This window comes from Trachemys scripta, chromosome 3, assembly GCF_013100865.1.
Source record: "Trachemys scripta elegans isolate TJP31775 chromosome 3, CAS_Tse_1.0, whole genome shotgun sequence".
Taxonomy (NCBI): domain Eukaryota; kingdom Metazoa; phylum Chordata; order Testudines; family Emydidae; genus Trachemys; species Trachemys scripta.
In genome coordinates, this window is record NC_048300.1 from 147,155,910 (window position 1) to 147,177,014 (window position 21,105).

At 42.9% G+C, this 21,105-nt stretch overlaps 1 protein-coding gene across 1 annotated transcript in view; it reads right to left on the bottom strand.

Moving 5' to 3' along the window:
- Nucleotides 1-21,105, bottom strand: part of CD109 (CD109 molecule) — a 119,859-nt gene that overhangs the window by 77,636 nt on the left and 21,118 nt on the right. Inside the window, exon 3 of the mRNA XM_034766199.1 lies at nt 6,119-6,147. Coding sequence (XP_034622090.1) covers nt 6,119-6,147 — 29 coding nt within the window. The remainder of the gene's footprint in view (nt 1-6,118; nt 6,148-21,105) is intronic.

The window sequence follows — 21,105 nt, forward strand, 5'->3', positions numbered from 1 at the left end:
CTGTCTGTACTCGGCTAGCTTGATTATCACTTCAAAAGTTTTTTTTCTCTTAATTAATTGGCCTCTCAGAGTTGGTAAGACAACTCCCACCTGTTTATGCTCTCTGTATGTGTGTATATATATCTCCTCATTATATGCACTTCTTCGGATGCATCCGAAGAAGTGGGCTGTAGTCCACGAAAGCTTATGCTCTAATAAATTTGTTAGTCTCTAAGGTGCCACAAGTACTCCTGTTCTTCTTTTTGCGGATACAGACTAACACGGCTGTTACTCTGAACCCTCTGGGAAGAGTGTCTTTCAGGGAAAACTGGGTTTGATTTGGCCATGTAACAGTGGCTTAAGATTTCGTAAGTAGTGCACACACTATAATTTTTCTAATAGTACTTTTCTAAATAAATTATCTCCCCCCAATACTTTAAGGAAAAACAACTTACTTAAAATACTTTAAGGCCCAACTGGCTGCCATCATAGCTTTCTATGCGGGTCCAGTGCAGAAAACCTTTCAGCGGAGTCTAACAGGTATGCAGGCCCTATGCAGGGCCTGAGTAGTGTAGAGAGTCAGGTGGTACACAGGGGAGTTTCACCCTGAATGAGGCACTGGTACATAATAAGTGAGCCTGCGGAGTGGGTACTGTGGATCCTTGACCCATGCTAACCCAAATTCTGGTCCTATTGTGCCATCAGATTTTTAAACAAAACACCCAGCTGATTTCTGCTAAAAACAAAAACTGATGGTGTGACATGGCCTTCTGTTTGCAATTAGAATGGTGTAAATCTGGAGTAAATCCTCTGAAATCAAATCAACTTAAACGCAATAGGTAGACATTTTTCAGTAAAACATAAAGGAAATTAAGCGCACACCCCAAACTGGTAATGAGAATTGCATCTGTTAATTCACCAGGCCCAGCAATGAAAAATATCGTACCATATTCTGTAAATAAATTCTCTCTTGCTTTTAAAATTTGTTTTAAGGTCATACAAGTGGATGGAATTTCCAGAGTGGGAAAAATGCCATACAATGACTATACAGATTAAATCATATGTCTATACAGAATGTGTATCTATACGTGTATGCACACAGAAATCAATAAGAATTTTTATTCTCCTTTGTAAATTTTCTAATTATATAGGCAAGTAAAAAAGGGAAAATCAGTAGTACAGCATGCAGGAAAATATCTTAAAATATACAGCAGAACCTCAGAGTTAGGAACACCTCAGGAATGGAGGTTGTTCGTAACTCTGAAATGTTGGTAACTCTAAACAAAACATTATGGTTGTTCTTTCAAAAGTTTACTACTGAACATTGACTTAATACAGCTTTGAAACTTTACTATGCAGAAGAAAAATGCTGCTTTCCCCCTTTTTTTTTTTTTTTTTAGTAGTTTACATTTAACCCAGTGCTGTACTGTATTTGCTTTCTCCCTCCCTCCCTCTCTCTCTCTCTCTCTGCTGCTGCTGCCTGATTGTGTACTTCCGGTTCCAAATGAGGTGAGTGGTTGACTGGTCAGTTCGTAACTCTAGTGTTCGTAACTCCAAGGTTCTACTGTCTTCTCTTTTCTCTCTCTAGTTATATCTTTTTGTTTCCTATTCCAAATGCACGTTTATCACAGAAACCAAGACCATCATTCAAATTAGGACTTACCAAACTAAATCTTTGAGGAGGAATGCCACACTAAACTTGGTGATTTTTTTTTAAACTGGAGTCTTTAGTAGAGACGCTGCCAAGAACATATGATTCATGTTTTCTAAGCCTCTCACACTTCATGGCTAAATATTCTAGAAAAAGTTAACTAAAGGGACACAACCCCACTTATAACTTTTGTCAAAAAATTTGCTCAATATGTACAAAATAAAATAAGCTAAATTTATGAACATTTTAATATATTTAATGATATGGTATTAATTGTGGAAACAGGCAACATCCCCTATCAAAAAATCCAAGAAATATTAAGAGCATTCAAAACAACGGATAAAACAAATAAAGAACTTGCTGCTTTTGATCATAGCAATTGAAAACATTCCTAACAATTATTATATGAGCACACTTGCAAGGATTTGGTTTGATTTTTTTTACTGAAAAATCCACATTGATTATTTGCAGTTTTCAAATATATTTTTCATAGATTTTTATTATTATTAATAATGGCAGCCAAAATGGGCTATTCTATCATTTTTTGAATTCCTAATAATGCTAACATGGCCTGGAAAAAAAATCATTTTTTCTTCCTGTCACTATCCTGGCTAGTTCATCCTTCTTGATGCTGATGTCAGAAGTTATCAGGCTTGTGAAATCAGCAATAGGGAAATGAGGCAGCATAACTGTTTTGCTAAAAGTAACTTGAATCCTTGCTTACATTTCTCAGCTGACAGAGACCACAAGCTCAAGAAGTCACTGCTAAAATAATGGTAGCCATTCACTCCAACTCCTCAGCCCCCCAAAAAAATACTCTAAAAAGGGCATTTCCTGACCAAATAGGAGTTAGTCAACTCTTGAGTGGTGTCCAGTAGGAGCTTATTATGTGCTTTCCCACTTACACTCTCCATCTTTTTTTCATTACTCTCTCCTCCCCCAGCCATGATAAAAATAATTCTCGCTCACAATGGTATTCTTGTCCTCGCTTTCTTTTTCTTAACAATAATAGTAATAATAATAGTTGGACTATAAATAAAAGAAGTACAACTGTAAACCACATCAGTTACTGTCGTGAGCTCTCACCTCAGCCCAGGAAAATATGACAACCAAAAATAGTAACTCACAGTAACACATTATGTAGATTGCATTACCAGACAATTACACTGTAGGTAATATGGCTGACTACTGTAGCCATGCTAATGAAAAAAAAAACATTTTCCCCTTGAAAGAATGAATTAGTTATCATTAAGGCTATGACTTAGTCATGGAGGTCACGGTAGTCACGGATTCCGTGACTTTACCGGACCTCCGTGACTTCTACGCTTCAGGAGGCAGAGGAGGGACTATGCACCCCTGCCCTGCAATGGAGGTTAGCTGGAACCAGGACCCTGAAGCCCCAGGCTTGTGGCTTCTGCTGGGGGCTGCAGCCAGGGCCACATGCCGCAGTCAGGACCATGCACCCTAGCCCCGCGGCTTCCACCAAGGGCTGCAGCCAGGGCTACGTGCCCCTGCCCGGAGGCTTCTGCTGGGGCTCGGTGGGGCTGCAGCCGTGGTCGTGTGCCTCAGCCCCGCAACTTCCACCAGGGGCTGCAGCTGGGACCATGTGCCCTAGCCTCATAGCGTCTGGGGCTTGGTGGGGCTGCAGCCAGGGCCACACGCCCCCCTCACGGCTTCCCAGGGCTGTGCACAGGGCTGGCTCTAGGCACCAGCAAAGCAAGCAAGAATCCAGCATGGGAGCTGAGAACCAACAGGGGGCCCTGGGAGCTAGTTCCTTGGTTAGCTCCCTGCCTATAGAGCCAGCCCTGGAGCAGGGAAAGAACTACATTTCCCAGCATTCCCTCGGCCTCAATTAACAGGAAAGGGAGGTGAAAGGAGTGTGGAACTGAAACCTCATGCTGCAGCTTGCTGTGAATGGTAGTGACAGAGCCAGCTCTAGGTTTTTTGCCGCCCCCCCCCCCCCCCCCCTCCTGCCCCAGTCCCCCGACCCGCATCTCTTGCCACTCCAGCCTTGGCTTTTCTCCCCGCCACACACCTGCACCCCGTGCTGTCCCAGCTCTGGCCCCCACCTGCACCTCCTGCTGCCCCAGCTCTGGGCTGTCCCCCAAAGAAAGAATTGGGTGGACTAAATGGACAGTGCACCTCTCTATCTGAAGCCTAGCAAGGGAGATCCCACTAGAATTTAAAATGAAAAGTAAGGGAGGGAAGGCTCTACTAGGACCTGGGCAGCTTTAAATACAGTACCAAGCACATAGGAGGATTTATACTTCTGAGCCATGGAAGCAGAAACTGACTTTTCTTTTCCAGATTTAGCTAATATTCAGAAAGGCAATCTAGCACCTGCCTTCCAGATTTGAACACCTTCAAAATTCAGGAGTGCTCAAGCTCAATTTGAGCAGCTGTTACTTCATTTCTCCCAAACCAAATATACTGATCCACTGTAACTTGCTGTAGAAAAAGTTGAATACATTGAGCAAGAAATGCTTCCCAGTGGTCATTAGGACTGGAATTGCTATTTTCAACAAGCCATTGCTTTTTTTTTTTTTTTAAGTTTTAGTTTTATTTGTTTAAAAGGAAGACAGTAATATTGCATTAGCAAATTCCCCATAGAAACAAAGAATGGAACAAAAGAATAATAAAGGCACCTCAACTTTTCCTCATTTATGTAGGACAGCCTTATAATATGCATCCAGATATCCTTCAATCACACAAGCTGAAAATTGTTCCACTTTATTGCAGTTCTGTAACCATATGGGAACGAATCCTGTCTGTGTTCTGTGCACATCCAAAATTCCTGCTGAATGACCCGCCGTGGGAGCGAGTTACCAGTGACCCAGGGCTGGGGCAGCAGGAGGGTGCAGTGGGGTGGGGGGAGAGCCCAGGGCTGGGGTGGGGGGCAGCCAAAAATGTTTTTGCTTGGGGCAGCAAAAAACCTAGAGTCGGCCCTGGCTGTGCATCCCTCTCCGGCTGTGGCCAGGGCTTGGCAGGAGCTTCAATCAGATCTGCACATCCCTGTCCCGCAGTTACGGCCAGCTCTGGAGCGTGGGCTGCGTGCCCCCCATGGCTGCGCCCCCCCAGAGCCAAGCTCGGCCTGTCAGTCCCCCCATGGGACTCCAGTCCTCCCCCCTATCTAGCCCTGTTCCCTGGTTATTTTTAGCAAAGTTACGAACAGGTCACGGGCTCCATGAATTTTTGTTTATTGCCCGTGATCTGTCCCTGACTTTTACTAAAAATAACCATGACAAAATCTTAGCCTTAGTTATCATAGCTTCAGATAGTAGTAATTAAAAACACTATAAGCTGAACTCTACAGACACCTCAGGTTGCATCAGAGTCACCTTTAGATCTAACGCTTCCTGGAACTGACCGGTACACAATTTCAGTCTTCATCTCAAATTAGCACAGCCTCGGGGTTGCTCTAAATTGTGCAGGCTTGTACTAGTCCCCTACAGGCCACTACGGTGAGTGGGGATCACCAGGAACTGATGTGTGCTCTGGTCACATTCATATCTCCCCCAAGATGGGAGTGGTTTGAGGAGATGTAATGGCTCTTTAAGAAGTGAGCAAATAATTCATAATAATTAATATAGCCTGTGAATTAAACTCTTTTCTGTTCATGAAGTATCCATGAATGGGCTGCAATTCTTAGTCTGTTTGCTGAATGAATGTTTTGTGCAAATATATTGCAACCTATGGATTTCTCACAATTCACAAACTATTCACTGTGAGTGTTGCTTCAAATATTTGATATTTGTCAGTCCCATTCAATTGTTTTGACTGAATACACACGTTATTTGGAGTCTGAATTTTAAAGATGGTTAGCATCTGCATCTCCCATTGACTTCATTTGGAGTTGCTGCTGCTCAGAACCTTTGAAAACTAGCCCTTGGTAAAATGTGTTCCTTGATAGGATAGCATAGCTCTTAAAATCAGGTTTCCAATGTGAATACTTATGATTACAAATTCAGAATTCACTTTCCACATACATTTTGCAATATCTGAATAACATATTGTTTTAAGTTGGAAACTTTGTTTGCTAGAGAATGCAATTCCAAAAGGGTATTGTGTATGAACACAATCAATGTGAAATTGTTTAAAATTTTGATGTAATATTTGTGGATGGGGGTTTTGGCACTATTCATCCTGCATTCACAGTGTGTTGGGAAAAATGATGTCTACCAATCATAAACTAAGCAGTGTAAAGGCTTTTCAGATGTTAGAGTCCTATGCCAGCTGATGCTGGGACTTGCCTTCTAAACCCTTCAATTATTCTGTAACAAGCTACAAATCATTTGGATTTGGACCTCCCTGGCTCACTGGTCAGCTGGGGCATCCATTCTATGAGTATGAAAATAATTTGCATCTTGCACAACACTAAAATATATCATGTCATCAACCTAAGTCAATAAAAGAAGCATTGAGAGACTGCAGTTATCCAACATAAACATTTGCTATGAATGTCAAGTAGGACCAGAAAAGAATACTTACTGCTGGAAGAACAAGAGTTCCAAAGGAACCTAAATTAAGAAGGGAAGAGAAAAATAAAATAAAGTTCTGCCAGCAAGCCTCATTTTATCAAAAACATCAACATTAAAAATATTGTAGGTCTTAGTGACTTGCATCCTCAGCAACAATTAACTAACAATCCTCACAGAGCATTCACATTCCTGCAGTTCCTATCCCCCGAGCCTGACCCGGAATAGGTGGCATTTCAGGCTGGGGAGAAGATGTGTCAGAGCTTGAAGGGGCAGGACTACAAAACCATGCATTGGCCAGTAAAGCAGCTCCTTGGGGGCCTATATCTACCATTGCAAGTTAGAGCAGCTTTGTGCCAAGGCAAGTTCAGGCCCTCGTAGGTCCCAGGACCAAGAGAGCAGAAAGGTGGCATGTAATCCCATCTCTTCTCTCCAGATGTTCTGACCACTGCTCTAGCACACCAATGGCTATTGGCCAATATTCTTTCTTCCAAATGCTTCACTCCTTTATTTAGTTCTTGTGTATCAGTTTGGAAAAAATTGAAAAACTGAACAGCTATTAGTAGGGACAGGCATAGGGTGGTCTAAGAGGCACAAAATCTCATTCTTGGTGTTGTGCCAAATGTGTAGTGCAGTTCATTACTTAGATTATAAAAGTATTTTAAATGCTTTCTATACTGGTGAGCTCTCTCGGATAGAAGAATCGCCTCCAAGCATTTCATTCAACTGATCCCATAGTGAAACTAACTCACTATTCATCTTTTGCAAAGCTAAAAAGCTCTGTCCTAATAATGGCCTTAGATCATCAAAACTAATAAGACAGTGAGCTCCATGTAAGCTCGAAAGCTTGTCTCTTCCACCAACAGAAGTTGGTTCAATAAAAGCTATTACATCACCCACCTTGTCTTTCTAACAAAAAGCAAATCAGAGAAACCAACAAATAAAAAACAAACTGCCCAAACTGAGGAGTTGATACATCTTGTCTGCTAAAAAGTAAGCAAAGAAGCATGCCAGTTAAGGGCTAATACACAAAGGAAGGGAAAGGCAGGACAAGATTCCCACCCACACAAACTGTTAGGTAGCATCCCTCTCTAGCATCCAGGAATGCACTCAGTGGTACACCAACTTAAGGGGCCATGGCCAGCAGATCAGAAAGCAACATCAGCATCTAATGAGCATGCACCATGATCCTGCTCAGTGGAGCAGCAAAGTGACCCTTACAGAGCATCACCTTGGCTTGGATCCTGGGGAATCCTGCTCTGTCTTGCAGTGGCAGGATTCCTGTGGAAGAGGGTGCAGCAGGAATACCTCTCTGCACCCTCATTGATTCAGCCATTGGTTTGGACCTAAAGCAGTCACACAGGGCCGCCCAGAGGGGGGGGCAAGTGGGGCAATTTGCCCCGGGCCCCGCAGGGGCCCCCACAAGAGTTTTTCGGAGGCCCTGGAGCAGGGTCCTTCACTCGCTCCGGGGGCCCCGGAAAACTCTCGTGGGGCCCAGGCCCCCGGAGCTTCTTCCGCTCCAGGTCTTCGGCGACAATTCGGAGGCGGGGGGTCCTTCCGCTCTGGGACCCGCCGCCGAAGTGCCCTGAAGACCCATGGCCGGGGGTCCTTCCGCCCCAGGACCCACCGCCGAAGTGCCGGGTCTTTGGCGGCAATTCAGCGGCGGGGGCCCCCCGCCACCGAAGACCCCAGACCCCCTGAATCCTCTGTGCGGCCCTGCAGTCACAGAGCTTATTGAATTCATCTGATGACAACAGAGCTCGCTATTCTCTCCCACATTATCATCATCATCTTGTAGTCTGATTACTGCATGGAAATACAGAAGATGATGGAAAGGACTGAGGTCCATCAGCGGCACTCCCTGTAACTTAATTATATGGCGCAGGCAAGTCTGAGGAAAATGAGTACAGTTTTGCTTTACATGATGTGAATAGAACTGGTGTTACCTGCACAAAATTTGTGTATGGCTTCATGAGACATGGCATTAAGGGGTAGGCTGGGTCCCCAGGGATAACTATAGGCATTTCAACATCCCCAACTGTTATTTTCTGGTCTGGGAAGTAAGTCCCTTGCTGCAACCATTTAAACAGAGTAGTGCTCCTGAAGACGTGGGCATCATGAACCCTTCCCGGCCATCCCATGTTGATGTTGGTGAAACGTCCCTTGTGATCCACTAGTGCTTGCAGCACCATTGAAAAGTACCCCATGTGGTTTACGTACTGGCTGCCCTGGTGCTCCAGTGCCAAGATAGGGATGGGTTCCATCTATCGCCCCACCACAGTTAGGGAATCCCATTGCAGCAAAGCCATCCACTATGACCTGCACGTTTCCCAGAGTCACTACCTTTGGTAGCAGCAGCTCAGTGATTGCTCTGGCTACTTGCCTCACAGCAGCCCCCACAGTAGATTTGCCCACTCCAAATTGATTCCCGACTAACTGGTACCTGTCTGGCGTTGCAAGCTTCCACAGGGCTATCGCCACTCGCTTCTCAACTGTGAGGGCTGCTCTCATCTTGGTATTCTGGCGCTTCAGGTCAGGGGAATGCAAGTCACAAAGTTCCATGAAAGTGCCCTTATGCATGCGAAAGTTTCGCAGCCACTGGGAATCGTCCCACACCTGCAACACTATGCAGTCCCACCAGTCTGTGCTGGTTTCTCGGACCCAGAATCGGCGTTCCACGGCATGAACAGCATGATCTACACTAGCCCCGGTATATAGACGCACACCGCCGAATTAATGTGCTTAGTGTGGCCACATACATTTGACTTTATACAATCTGTTTTCAAAAACCGGTTTCTGTAAAATCGGAATAATCCCATAGTGTAGACATGAAACCCCTCATCCCCAGCCCCACCCCAGCCGAAGCTCTCACCCCCCACACACCACCCCAACGCCCTGGCCCAGCCCAGGGCCCCCTTCTGCACCACAAACCCCTCATCCCTGGCCCCACCCCAGAGCCCACACCCGCAGCCAGAGCCCTCATCCCTCCACATCCCAGCCCCCTGGCCCAGCCCACATTCCCCTCTTTCACTCCAAACTCCTCATCCTCAGCCCCACCGCCAGCCGGAGCTCTCACCCCCCCACACCACCCCAATGCCCTGGCCCAGCCCAGGGCCCCCTTCTGCTCCCTAAACCCCTCATCCCTAGCCCCACCCCAGAGCCCACACCCACAGCCCCTTCCCCAGCCCAAAGCCCTCTCCTACACTCCAAACCCCTCATCCCCAGCCCCTCCCCAAAGCCTGCACCCCCAGCCCTGACCGACGGAGGGAAGGAGGATGGAGCGAGCAGGGCAGGGCCTCTGAGAAGGCGCGGGCCATGGGCAGGGCCTCAGAGAAGGGGTGTGACAGAGGTGTTTGGTTTTGTGTGATTACAACGTTGGCAACCCCGCTCCAGTCCCCTGCACTCAAGGCAGGACTATGTAATAACTAGACCATTCCTGAGAGGTGTATGTCTAACCTGTTCTTTAAAACGTCCAATGACAGCGATTCCACAACCTCCCTCAGCAATTTGTTCCAGTGCTTAACTACCCTGACAGTTAGGAAGTTTTTCCTAATGTCCATCCTAAACCCCCCTTGCTGCAGTTTAAGCTCATTGCTTCTTGTCTTATCGTCAGAGGTTACTGGGAACAATATTTCACCCTCCTCCTTGTAACAACATTTTATGTACTTGAAAACTATCATGTCCCACCTCAGTCTTCTCTTCTCCAGACTAAATAAATCCATTTATTTCAAACTTTCCTCATAGCTCATTTTTTCTAGACCTTTTATCATTTTTGTTGCTCTCCTCTAGACTTTCTCCAATTTGTCCACATCTTTCCTGAAATGTGGCATCCAGAACTGGACACAATACTGAGGCCTTATCAGGAATACTAGTAGGAAACTTGTCAAATCAAAGATGCATGAATACTCTGTACCAAGTAGAGTTAGGAAGTACTTTTATGGCTCATCAACACTTGGAATGAAGTATTCAAAATGAGATATGGGAAAGGGATAGGAAGATACCCAGGACAAAACTGGCACAAACTAATGGCTTGAACTTAAAGTTACATATAGGGGACTTTTAGCTTGTAAACAAGAAATATAAACAGAAGTGGGTTTGAGCGTGTATCTTTGCAGTACATCTTTAGTGTAAGTTGAACGTACTGTGAGATAAGAATTGCTTCCCAGAAGGAGGGTATGTATGTCTCTTTTTCGTATTCTACTGTTTTGTATTTAGGCAATAAATTTGGCTAAACTTAGTTAGCTGGTCTCTTGAACATTCTAAATAACAAACCACAAGTGTAGTCCAGAAATTGGCTACACTTTTCAACAATAATGTTTAAGTTATTCAAAATATACAGTTTTTTAAAAAGTTCTAATTTTTTTTAAATCTCATTTGCTTATATGAAAATAATGAAGTAAAAAAAAAACTTTTCAGCTTTTGACTAAAAAATTTGGTCTATTGGTTTATAATTCACTCTGCATTATTTATCTTTTTTACACCAAATCACAAGGGGATATAATAACAAGATTACTTCAGAGGACCAGGGATCTAACACAATCAAGTTGTTGGTCCAGATTAATTGCAGGCTCCTGGCAGCACAAACTCTACCAGGAATAACAACAAAACAGTGCAAACTACCTGTAATCCTTGGTCTGCTCAGAGACCCTGGAGTCAGACAATGTAACCCATAAAAATGGATGGGGCTGAAGAATGTGAGAGACACCGGGCAGTCTTCATTCTCAAGGTTTCTATGGAGCCCCAGATATGTATGTTAAAGCTGAACATCAGAGGTTGTACAATGGTATTACTGATACCTAGGGAATGAAGCTCTTCTTGGTTGCAGCTGCCTCATGGAATCTAAGAGTGCAACTTTGCAACCCCTACAGATGTGGGGTTAATCTGGGCCATATTTTCTGATTTTTTTTTCAACATACTGACAGGTCCAGGCAGGAAACAAAAAAGGAGACGTTTAAACTACATGCCATCTATTCACCAAACAGAGAGGCAAAGGTATAAAAGGGCCCCTTAATCCTCTTTGTTTGATCTAGAGGTTATCTCCTATACGGTGTGTCCATTGCTACAGAAAGAGTAAAAACAGATATAAGAAAACTGGCAGTGTAAACATAAGTCATATATATAAGGCTGGTCTACACTGGGAACTTACATTGGCATAGCTACGTCTCTAAGGGGTGTGAAAAATCCACACCCCTGAGAGACGTAGCTATGTTGACCGAAACACAGGCATAGCCAGTGCTCCCGCCTCTCGGGGAAGTGGATTACCTATGCTGATGGTAGAATCCCTCCTGTCGATGTATGTAGTGTCTACACTGAAGCACTACAGCGGTGCAACTGAAGTGCTGCAGCTGTGCTACTGCAGTGTTTTCAGTGTAGACAGATTCTAAGTTGTAACATTAACATTGTAGCATTCTAAAACCTAGTGTCTTCAAGGCTTCTACTCTCAGCCAGGTGCTAGCCACACAGACCTGCCCCATAGTGCTCCTTGTTTTTGATGTATGGTTGCAGAAGCCTGCATGAGGCTGTTTTCAGGGCCACACAAACTATGGAATATTAATCAACTGTTTACTTCACTCTTATGCACTCTTATCCCACCCACTGACTTCACCACCTCAACCAAGCTTCATAATCATCATTGCTGTGTACCAGTATTAAATTGTTTGTTTAAAACTTATACTGTGTGTGTATATAAAAATTTCCCTGGAACCTAACCCCCACATATTTACATTAATTCTTATGGGGAAATTGGATTAGCTTAACATCATTTCGCTTAAAGTCACATTTTTCAGGAACATAACTTCAACATTAAGCGAGGAGTTACTGTAAAGACAATGGATTTCAAGAAGGCAGACTTTAGCAAACTCAGGGAGTTAAGTAGGTAAAATCCCGTGGGAAGCAAGTCTCAGGAGAAAAACATTTGAAGACAGTTGGCAGTTTTTCAAAGAGACATTATTAAGGGCACAAGAGCAAACTATCCCTCTGTGTAGGAAAGATAGGAAGTATGGCAAGAGACCACCCTGGCTTAACCAGAAGAATTTCAATGATCTAAAAATCAAAAAAGAGTCTTACAAAAAGTGGAAACTAGGTCAAATTACAAAGGATGAATATAAACAAATAATACAAATATTAGAAAGGCCAAGGCACAAAACGAGGTCAAACTAGCTAGACACATAAAGGGTAACAAGAAAACATTCTACAAATACATTAGAACAAGAGGACATGGTAGGCCTGTTACTCAATGAGGGGGGAAAAGCAATAACAGAAAATGTGGAAATGGCAGAAGTGCTAAATGACTTCTTTGTTTCAGTTTTCACCAAGAAGGTTGGTGGTGATTGGACGTCTAACATAGTGAATGCCAATGAAAATGAGGTAGGATCAGAGGCTAAAATAGGGAAAGAACAAGTTAAAAATTACTTAGACATGTTAGATTTCTCAAGTCACCAGGGCCTGATAAAATGCATCCTATATCAAGGAGCTAACTGAGGAGATATCTGAGCCATTAGTGATTATCTTTGAAAAGTCATGGAAGATGAGAGAGATTCCAGAAGACTGGAAAAGGGCAAATATCGTGCCAATCTAGAAAAAAGGAAATAAGGACAACCCAAGAATTACAGACCAGTCATCTTAACTTCTGTATCCGGAAAGCTAATGGAGCAAATAATTAAACAAACAATTTTCAAACATCTAGAAGATAATAAGGTGCTAAGTAACAGTCAACATGGATTTGTCAAGAACAAATCATGTCAAACCAACCTGATAGCTTTCTTTGACAGGGTAACAAGCCTTGTGGATAGGGGGGAAATGGTAGACGTGGTATATTTTGAATTTAGTAATGCTTTTTATACTGTCTCGCATGACCTTCTCATAAACAAACTAGGGAAATTCAACCTAGATGGAGCTACTATTAGGTGGGTGCAAAACTGGTTGGAAAACAATTCCCAGAGAATAGTTATCAGTGGTTCACAGTCATGCTAGAAGGGCATAATGAGTGGGGCCCCGCAGGGATCAATTCTGGGTCCTGTTCTGTTCAATATCTTCATCAATGATTTAGATAATGGCATAAAGAGTACACATATAAAATTTGCGGATGATACCAAGCTGGGAGGGGTTGCAAGTGCTTTGGAGGATAGGACTGTAATTCAAAATGATCTGGAGAAATGGTCTGAAGTAAATAGGATGAAATTCAAAAAGGACAAATGCAAAGTACTCCACTTAGGAAGGAACAATCAGTTGCACACATACAAAATGGGAAATGACTGCCTAGAAAGGAGTACTGAGGAAAGGGATCCAGGGGTCATAGTGGTCCACAAGCTATGAGTCAAGAGTGTACAAATATAAGTCAGGAGTGTACATGCGCACACATACAGTCTTACATCTTCCTACACTGTTCTTAGCAGGAGCAATGCCTGTTATTCAGACATCAGAGTAGGCTAAACCTCTATTAAGAAAAAAATGTAATTATCCCTGGAAACAATGACTTTACATTTTCTAGATTTCTACTTTTTTCATTTCTGTATGTTTTCAAATGTAAGGCCCCTTCCTCATCTCATCCAACGTTGCAGTGGTTAGTCTAAAAAAGTAAATATTTACCTTATCAAGATACTGACCTTACTGCAATAAATTGAGATATCATCCTATTCCCATATCAACATTGCTTATGAAATATGAAAGGAATAAAATAATATTAAAAATGAGTGATCTATACAGTAAGGGGAAAAATTCCATAATCAAAAATATTTTCTACTTTTTTGTTATGCACCCATCTGTCATGTGGGCCCAGTCACATAATATCTGAGGGCCTTGCAAATAATAGTGACTTTGTCCCCACAACACCCAGTGAAGTACGGAAGTGTTGTCTGAATTTTTACAGATGAGGAACTGAGACACAGAGTGACTCTCCTAAGATTACAAAGGAAGTCTGTGGCAAAGCCAGGAATTGAAGCCAGCTCCTCCTGAGTCCTAGCCCATCATCTTAACCATAAAATTTTCCTCTCTTGACAGGCAATTTCTACTGAAAACCAAATTCTAATCTGTGCAAAATTCTGTTTAGTATCTAATCTTTTACTTAATTTGATTGAAGAAGGTCAGGTAATTGCAATGTGACCACAGAGTGATCATTTCTCATTCCCAGCATAAATCGGTTAGAAAACAATGGGAATATGTGGGGAATTCAAAGAACACTGGTGCTAGTATTGATCCTCTTTCATTACTTACTTCCGGATTTTTCTTCAATTAAGTTAGTGACAAATCTCTCACAAATTTCAATGGGAACAGGATCAGGCCCTTATGGACCTGTCTACACATTCAAATCTAAATTGTTCATGGATTGTGTTATAAAACACTAGTTCCCATCTGTGTTATAAAAGGGTCTAGTCTTGACTTGTAATTGGGACCAAAACATGTTACTAAATTGTGATACACAGTTGTCTATAACATAATGCAGTAATATGTTTATAACACAGTTTAGTAATGTGTATTCAAGCAAGACTATTCCACTTTATAGTATGGTTGGGAGATTATTTATGATAGGCTGTGATGGGGTGTACCAACCCTGCACCGGGCCTCTGGGGACGGACCAATCATTGTGGGCCCAGGTGGCCATGCCCCCTTTCCCCTGCTATGCATGCTCCAGGTGGAGAAGACATATAAAAGGAGGCTGCCCAGCTGAGTCGGGGAGTGGGGGGGGGAGGCAATGGAGGAGGAAGGACATACCATGCCCATTCCTGTGATGCTCCTGGCAGTAGAGCCCGAAGACCCGGACTACGCTCCAGGAGACTCACTGACTGCGGCTACTGCTGGGGAAGCCAACCCACTGCCCGCTGAGGAAGCTGCTGCCTGTTCTATGGCCCAGCCCAGAAGGTAGGTAGTAAGGCCTATAGACTGTTTGTTTGTTTTGCCCCACCCAAGGGCCGTAGAATGATTGATATTTTGCCCTGCCCAGAGGGCTAATTCCCCCAGGGCAACTGCCTGCCCCAGCCAAGAGGCTGCAGGGCCATAGACTGGGGCTGCAATCTGCTTACTGCTTTGCCCCTCCAGGGGGCTAATTCCCCAAGTGTTGCTGCCTGCCTCACCTAGGAGACTGCAGGGCTCTAGACTGGTTGTTCGTTTTGCCCCAGCCAAGAGGCTCCAGGGCTCCAGACTGTTTGTTTGTTTTGCCTGCCCAAAGACTATGGGCTATTTGTCTAAGTGACCCTGTCAGGGGCCGGGACTCACTTGGCCAAAATCACCCGCTTAATGGGGGGACCCCAACAATGGGTGTAATGGGGTGCAACAACCCTGCACCGGGTTGACACGGCCACCCTAGCTCAACGCAGGGCACCCTGTCGCATAAGCATATTATTTTAGAAACACTGATAGACTTACTATAACATGATCCAACAAACACAATAAATTTGCCATGAAGGGCAATATGAAATATATATTTAATATATATTCTCTCCTCCCTTCTTTCAAAAGACCAATTATATGATTTTCACAAGTCTGATTGCAGTAATCTAGGAAGCCCAATTTCTAAGGTCATGGTTGAACTCATCCTCCGTTACAACGTTACAAAAAGCCTTGCGCATTCTCTTTATATACTAGATGGAAGTCCCGCTTTAAAAATAAAGTCATGCAATATTTTAGTACTTATATACATTTAAAGTCAAGACCTTGTTTGAGGGACCCTAATAATCTGGATGGACTGTTTGGAAACCAGACCATGAATCTGCCAAAAGAATGATTTTGATATAACTAAATGTAAGTTAGTTCATGTAACTAAAACTAATCAAAGCACAGTATGGTTTAAATACCTATGTCAATACTTACTATTGTTATAAAGGTAATGATGTGATCCATAGACTTATGGTACTGAAACAGGCTCCATTCACTAGAGAAAGCAGTTGTAATACTGTATAATTTTTACTCAATTTATTTCTCGGGAGAATTAGTTCTATCAGACATAATATACACCCTACCCCAATATAACACGACCCGATATAACACGAATTTGGATATAACGTGTTAAAGCAGTGCTCCGGGGGGGGCGGAGCTGTGCAGTCCGGTGGATCAAAGCAAGTTTGATATAATGCGGTTTCACCTATAATGCGGTAAGATTTTTTGGCTCCCGAGGACAGTGTTATATTGAGGTAGAGGTTTATTTCTGATTGATCGCAGTTAAAAATCAAATAGCCAGAATAATTCCACTAAAATACATTTCACATATTCTTACTCTTTTCATTTAGAAAGAAAGTGAAACATAGGAATTGCCACACTGGATCAGATCAGAAATCCATCTAATCCAGTATCCTATCTGACAGTACCTAGTACCAGATCTTTCAGAGGAAGATGTGAGAAACCCTGTAGTGGACAACTATAGAATAACCAGTCCAGAGGGAAAGTTTCTTCCTAATCTCCATGAGTTAGTGGTTGGCATGAGCTCTGAAGCAAGAGGTTTATATCCATTCATTTTTAAATATTATCCTAAATAATGGGACTATGAATGTTCTTGTGATCCATACAAGCATTCAATCATTTTACAAATCCTGTTAGGTTCTTGGGCTCAATATATATTGTAGCATTGAGTTCCATATTGTTTCTTTTATCAGTTTTAAATGTGTTGAATATCAATTTCATTGGGCATCTGCTTGTTCTTTGTTATGAACACTGAAAACACAACTTTATAAAACTGGTACCTCCTTCATAACACCTGCATCCTGTGTGTATTGAGTCATATGGGCTGATTTTAGTGACAAAAGTTTTTAGTATTTTTTCCTATTAATTTATATCAATTAGAGAGAGAGAGAGAAATGGATAACATTTTCATGTACATCATCAACAAAATTGTTCACTAAATTCTATACATTTACACCTGTGTAAACTTATTAAAGACAATGAGTTTGAAGCAGTGTTGCAAAGACATAATTTTAGAACAACATTGTTGCATGGACCTAGCTAATGGCTTAATTTGGCCTGAAGAACCTTTATTACCAGTGGTGACCATGAGAAGGAAAAAAACTTAATTTGACTCTGAATTGTACTTGTTTCTTCTCCTTTCTGAAACATAAATTCAGGTCCTGAAGTCTTTACTCAGGCAAATCGGATTCTGATGTCAATGGGAGTTTTGCCAGAAGTAAGTACTTAAGTATTGTGCTTCCTTATATTTCAAAAATTAAATTTTCTCCTTACTGAGCTCCTGGACAAAATGAAAAAAACAATCAAACATTCACCCAAGTCCAATAAATATATAGATTTTTTTAAAAGATACAGCGTGAATTCTCCTGATTCTTTTTTTTTTTTTTTTTTTTTTAATGAAAAGATGTCTTCATGAGGTAAAACCAGAATAACTCAGCTGATCTGGGATGGGCAAAGGAAAAACCCCACCTAATATATGCCACCCATTAGAATTTAAACATGGGTTCAGCCATATGACTCATAACCACAGGCCTTCTTGCAGAGAAACACATTCCAAAATCCACGTCTTCAAAAGCACCCAGGTTTTAATGGCAGCTGCTTATATACGTCTGTGGGTAGAATTTGGCCTCAAGCAACTTAGAAGTTCTCTCAGTGTTGTGTTTGTTCTACCTTTAGAGTGACAACCTTTTTTTCTTAATGTCTCTAGAGTTCTCATCAGCTGAAAAGTAGTTTATACAGTCGTTGACACATAGACACTCCCCAGGCCTCTTAGTTTTCACACAGAAGCTTCAGGAGTTCCAGGCAATAAGCAAATAAATATTTTTCTTCTCTTTGGCAACTGCCAAGCAAAGCGTTTTAGCATTCTGGCCCACCTCACTATTGCTGGAAGCCTGCCATTCTCCTTGGTTGCCATATATGGGAGGAACTTCAGGGAGTCCTTCAAAGTACTTGACATGTGAGTGGGCAGCCTCTCTTCTGATTCACTAATATATTCCTCTCTCTCTCTCTCTCTCACCAACAGGAGTTGGTCCAGTAAAAGATATTACCTCACCCACTTTGCCTTTCTGTTTATCTATTCCTGACATTAGCCATGGAACTCTATTAAGAGCAGTATATGCTTATCTACAGGAAACCTGGTTTGAGTGATGACTGAGGCAGGTTTTAGAATAATATATGTATTTAACTAACACCAAGAAATAACTTATAAAGTAAACAGCTGTAATGTAGCCTAGCTGTGTCTTCTGTCTCCATCCTTGCAACTCATTCCTGTCTCTGTATGCGAGTGACTCCTTGTATGTTGACAGGTAGCATAGCACTGCCCGGAGTCGGCAAGGACAGTGCTTCTCCGTCACATGCCCAAATACATCCATTATGATAATAACTGCTATGTATGAGATACTTTTACAAGAATTTCAAAGAGCTTTATACACATTAATTAATTAAGACACATTATACACCTATTTTACATATGTTTTACCTGAAATACAAGGTGGTAAGTGATTCACTGAGGGTCACATCAAGTCAGGAGCAGAAACTACAGTGGACCCTTGTCCACACTAAGGAATTTAAACAAACAAGTCCTTACCGTTACTAACACCATTTCATCTGCATTGGTGTTGGCAGTTTGAGATGGCTCCCTGGCTCCAGCACCTATTTTCAGCACTATGTTGATTAGGCTCTTTAAGCAGGTTTAACTGATTGACCCTGGCAATCCATCCACACAATGATCAGAAGCATTGCTAACAATGTTGCAGCTGAACTGGTGTTAGCAACAGTGTGAATAATTTTTGTAAAAGTTCTCTAATGTACCCATTGCTTAGGAGTTCTTACTACCAGGACCATTACCCTACTATCCACTATCCAATGTTCCCTCCTACCATAAGGAATAAAACTGAAAATGTTAACTTCAAATTTTTCCAAGTTGAAACCATAAATAAACCATCTGTGGCATTAGGTCACATTTAGATTCTGATCACTGCATAATGATCTTGTTAGGAACTTATACACAGCCAAGTTTGAGACTTTACTTTTATGTGTTAATGTGAGCTGCCTTGCCAGGAAGGTTTTCCCACATTCTCACTGCTCTAATAGTAATCCCTTCAAACTCCAGCCAAATTTAATCGAGAATGAGCTAACGACTTTCTCAATTGAGATGATGATTCAAAAGTTCTTCTTTATGCTAGTATGTTGCTAAAACATGTATTACACATTTTTTTCAAAGCTTTGCTTGTGGACAAATTTTTATTTAATTAATTAACAACATTCTGCAGACGGAGTTAACAACAATCCCGCAGCCACTGCTCTGGTATGAAACTGCAATAGAATTTTGCTGCAGACACATATGATGGCTTTATTTCTGGCTTTAAAAGATTAGTGTGATTCCTTCAAGGGATGGAACATTTGGGGCCAGATTCTCACCAGGTGTAAATCAGCATATTTCCAATAGAGCTATGCCAGTTTATACCAGTTGAAGACCTGGCCCTTTATGCAACTATGGAGTATGACTAGAGATATCAGCATTTTCAGTGGTCAAATCTTAAATCTCTTAATCAAATCTCATATTGAAATCAAGGAAAGTTCTGTAAAAGTAATAATGGCTAAAAACTGAGGACCTCGTGCTGTAAACAGGGTGGAACCAAAACTCAAAGACACCAAAACCTCTAAGGCAAAACAGTGCACATTACCATAGGTAGTGGGCCTGATTCTCCAGTGCCTTGCACCTTTGTGCAGTCACTTACACCTGTACAAAAGTTAGGGTTACCATATTTCAACACTGAAAAAAGAGGACACTACATGGGGGCCCCGGCCCCACCCCAACTCCGCCCCTTCCCCACGCGGCAAACCGTGAAGCCGGTAGCGCTCAGGCAAAAGACATTCAGGGGACCCCGCGTGAGAGTGGCTGCAGCAAAACTAACAACTCCCCTGATCTGCAGGGGCACAGAGGCGGCGGGCTCCAGCTGCTGCTGCGCTGGGGAAGTTGCTTCGGCCCTGGTGTGTGGTGGAGAGCGGCGGGAGCCGGGAAAGTTGGAGCCTGGGGAGGAGGCAGCTGTGTGCTTGGATGCCGCCCGCTGCCTCTGTGCCCCGGCAGGTCGGCAGATTGCGGGAGTTGTAAGTTTTGCTGCAGCCACTCGCACTCGGGATCCCCTTACCATGCCTCCCTATTTTCCCGGACATGTTTGACTTTTTGGAAATTTCTCCCGGACAGGGATTTGAGGACCAAAAAGCCAGACATGTCCGGGAAAATCCAGACGTACAGTAACCCTAACCAAAGTTATATAAAATGCTACCATGCTGAGATGCACAACATACAAATGAGGCTGTGAAAAATCAGGCCCATTGTCTTCAGTAAGCAGTACAAAATCCCCCTCTCTTCCATGAGGTCTGAGGCATCAGCATTCAGGAGAGCCCCTGGCAGCATGTTCCCACACCAGCTGATACAAGATGGCAGGGGGATTGGGGGCAAGGTGGAGGGGTGGCAATATGGAACAAAGGGGTCTCCATGCAGCTGTCCTTTACTGCTGGCAGCTTTTAACACCCTGCCATGTCTGTAGGGCAGAATGGGGTGGGCAACCTTCTTGTTCTTAGGAAGAACCTCATGGAGTTTCTGTTAGAGCTGATGGAAAGTCATTTTTAGTAGACTTAAATATATGGAGATATACCTATCTCATAGAGCTGGAAGGGACCCCGAAAGGTCATCGAGTCCAGCCCCCTGCCTTCACTAGCAGGACCAAGTACTGATTTTGCCCTAGATCCCAAAGTGGCCCCCTCAAAGACTGAACTCACAACCTTGGGTTTAGCAGGCCAATGCTCAAACCACTGATCTATCCCTCCCCCACTTCAACAATTTTTTATTGGTCTGTGACAAATGCAGAGAGTGAACAGGTGAGCTCTGCACTCTGATTACTTAGATGCCAACTAATTCCCCAGAGAAAGATGATAGAAGTAATTACATAATCAGGCTGGTGGGCTGGGTAGGATAATGAGCAAATTAGCCCATCAGCCCAAAACTGACAAAGAGGCACAAGAAGTGCCCAGAAGACGAGCGGGGGGAACAGGGCTAGCTGAGCTCAGTCACACAAAGGCCTCACGGAAGGAAGACTTCTGTTCCCC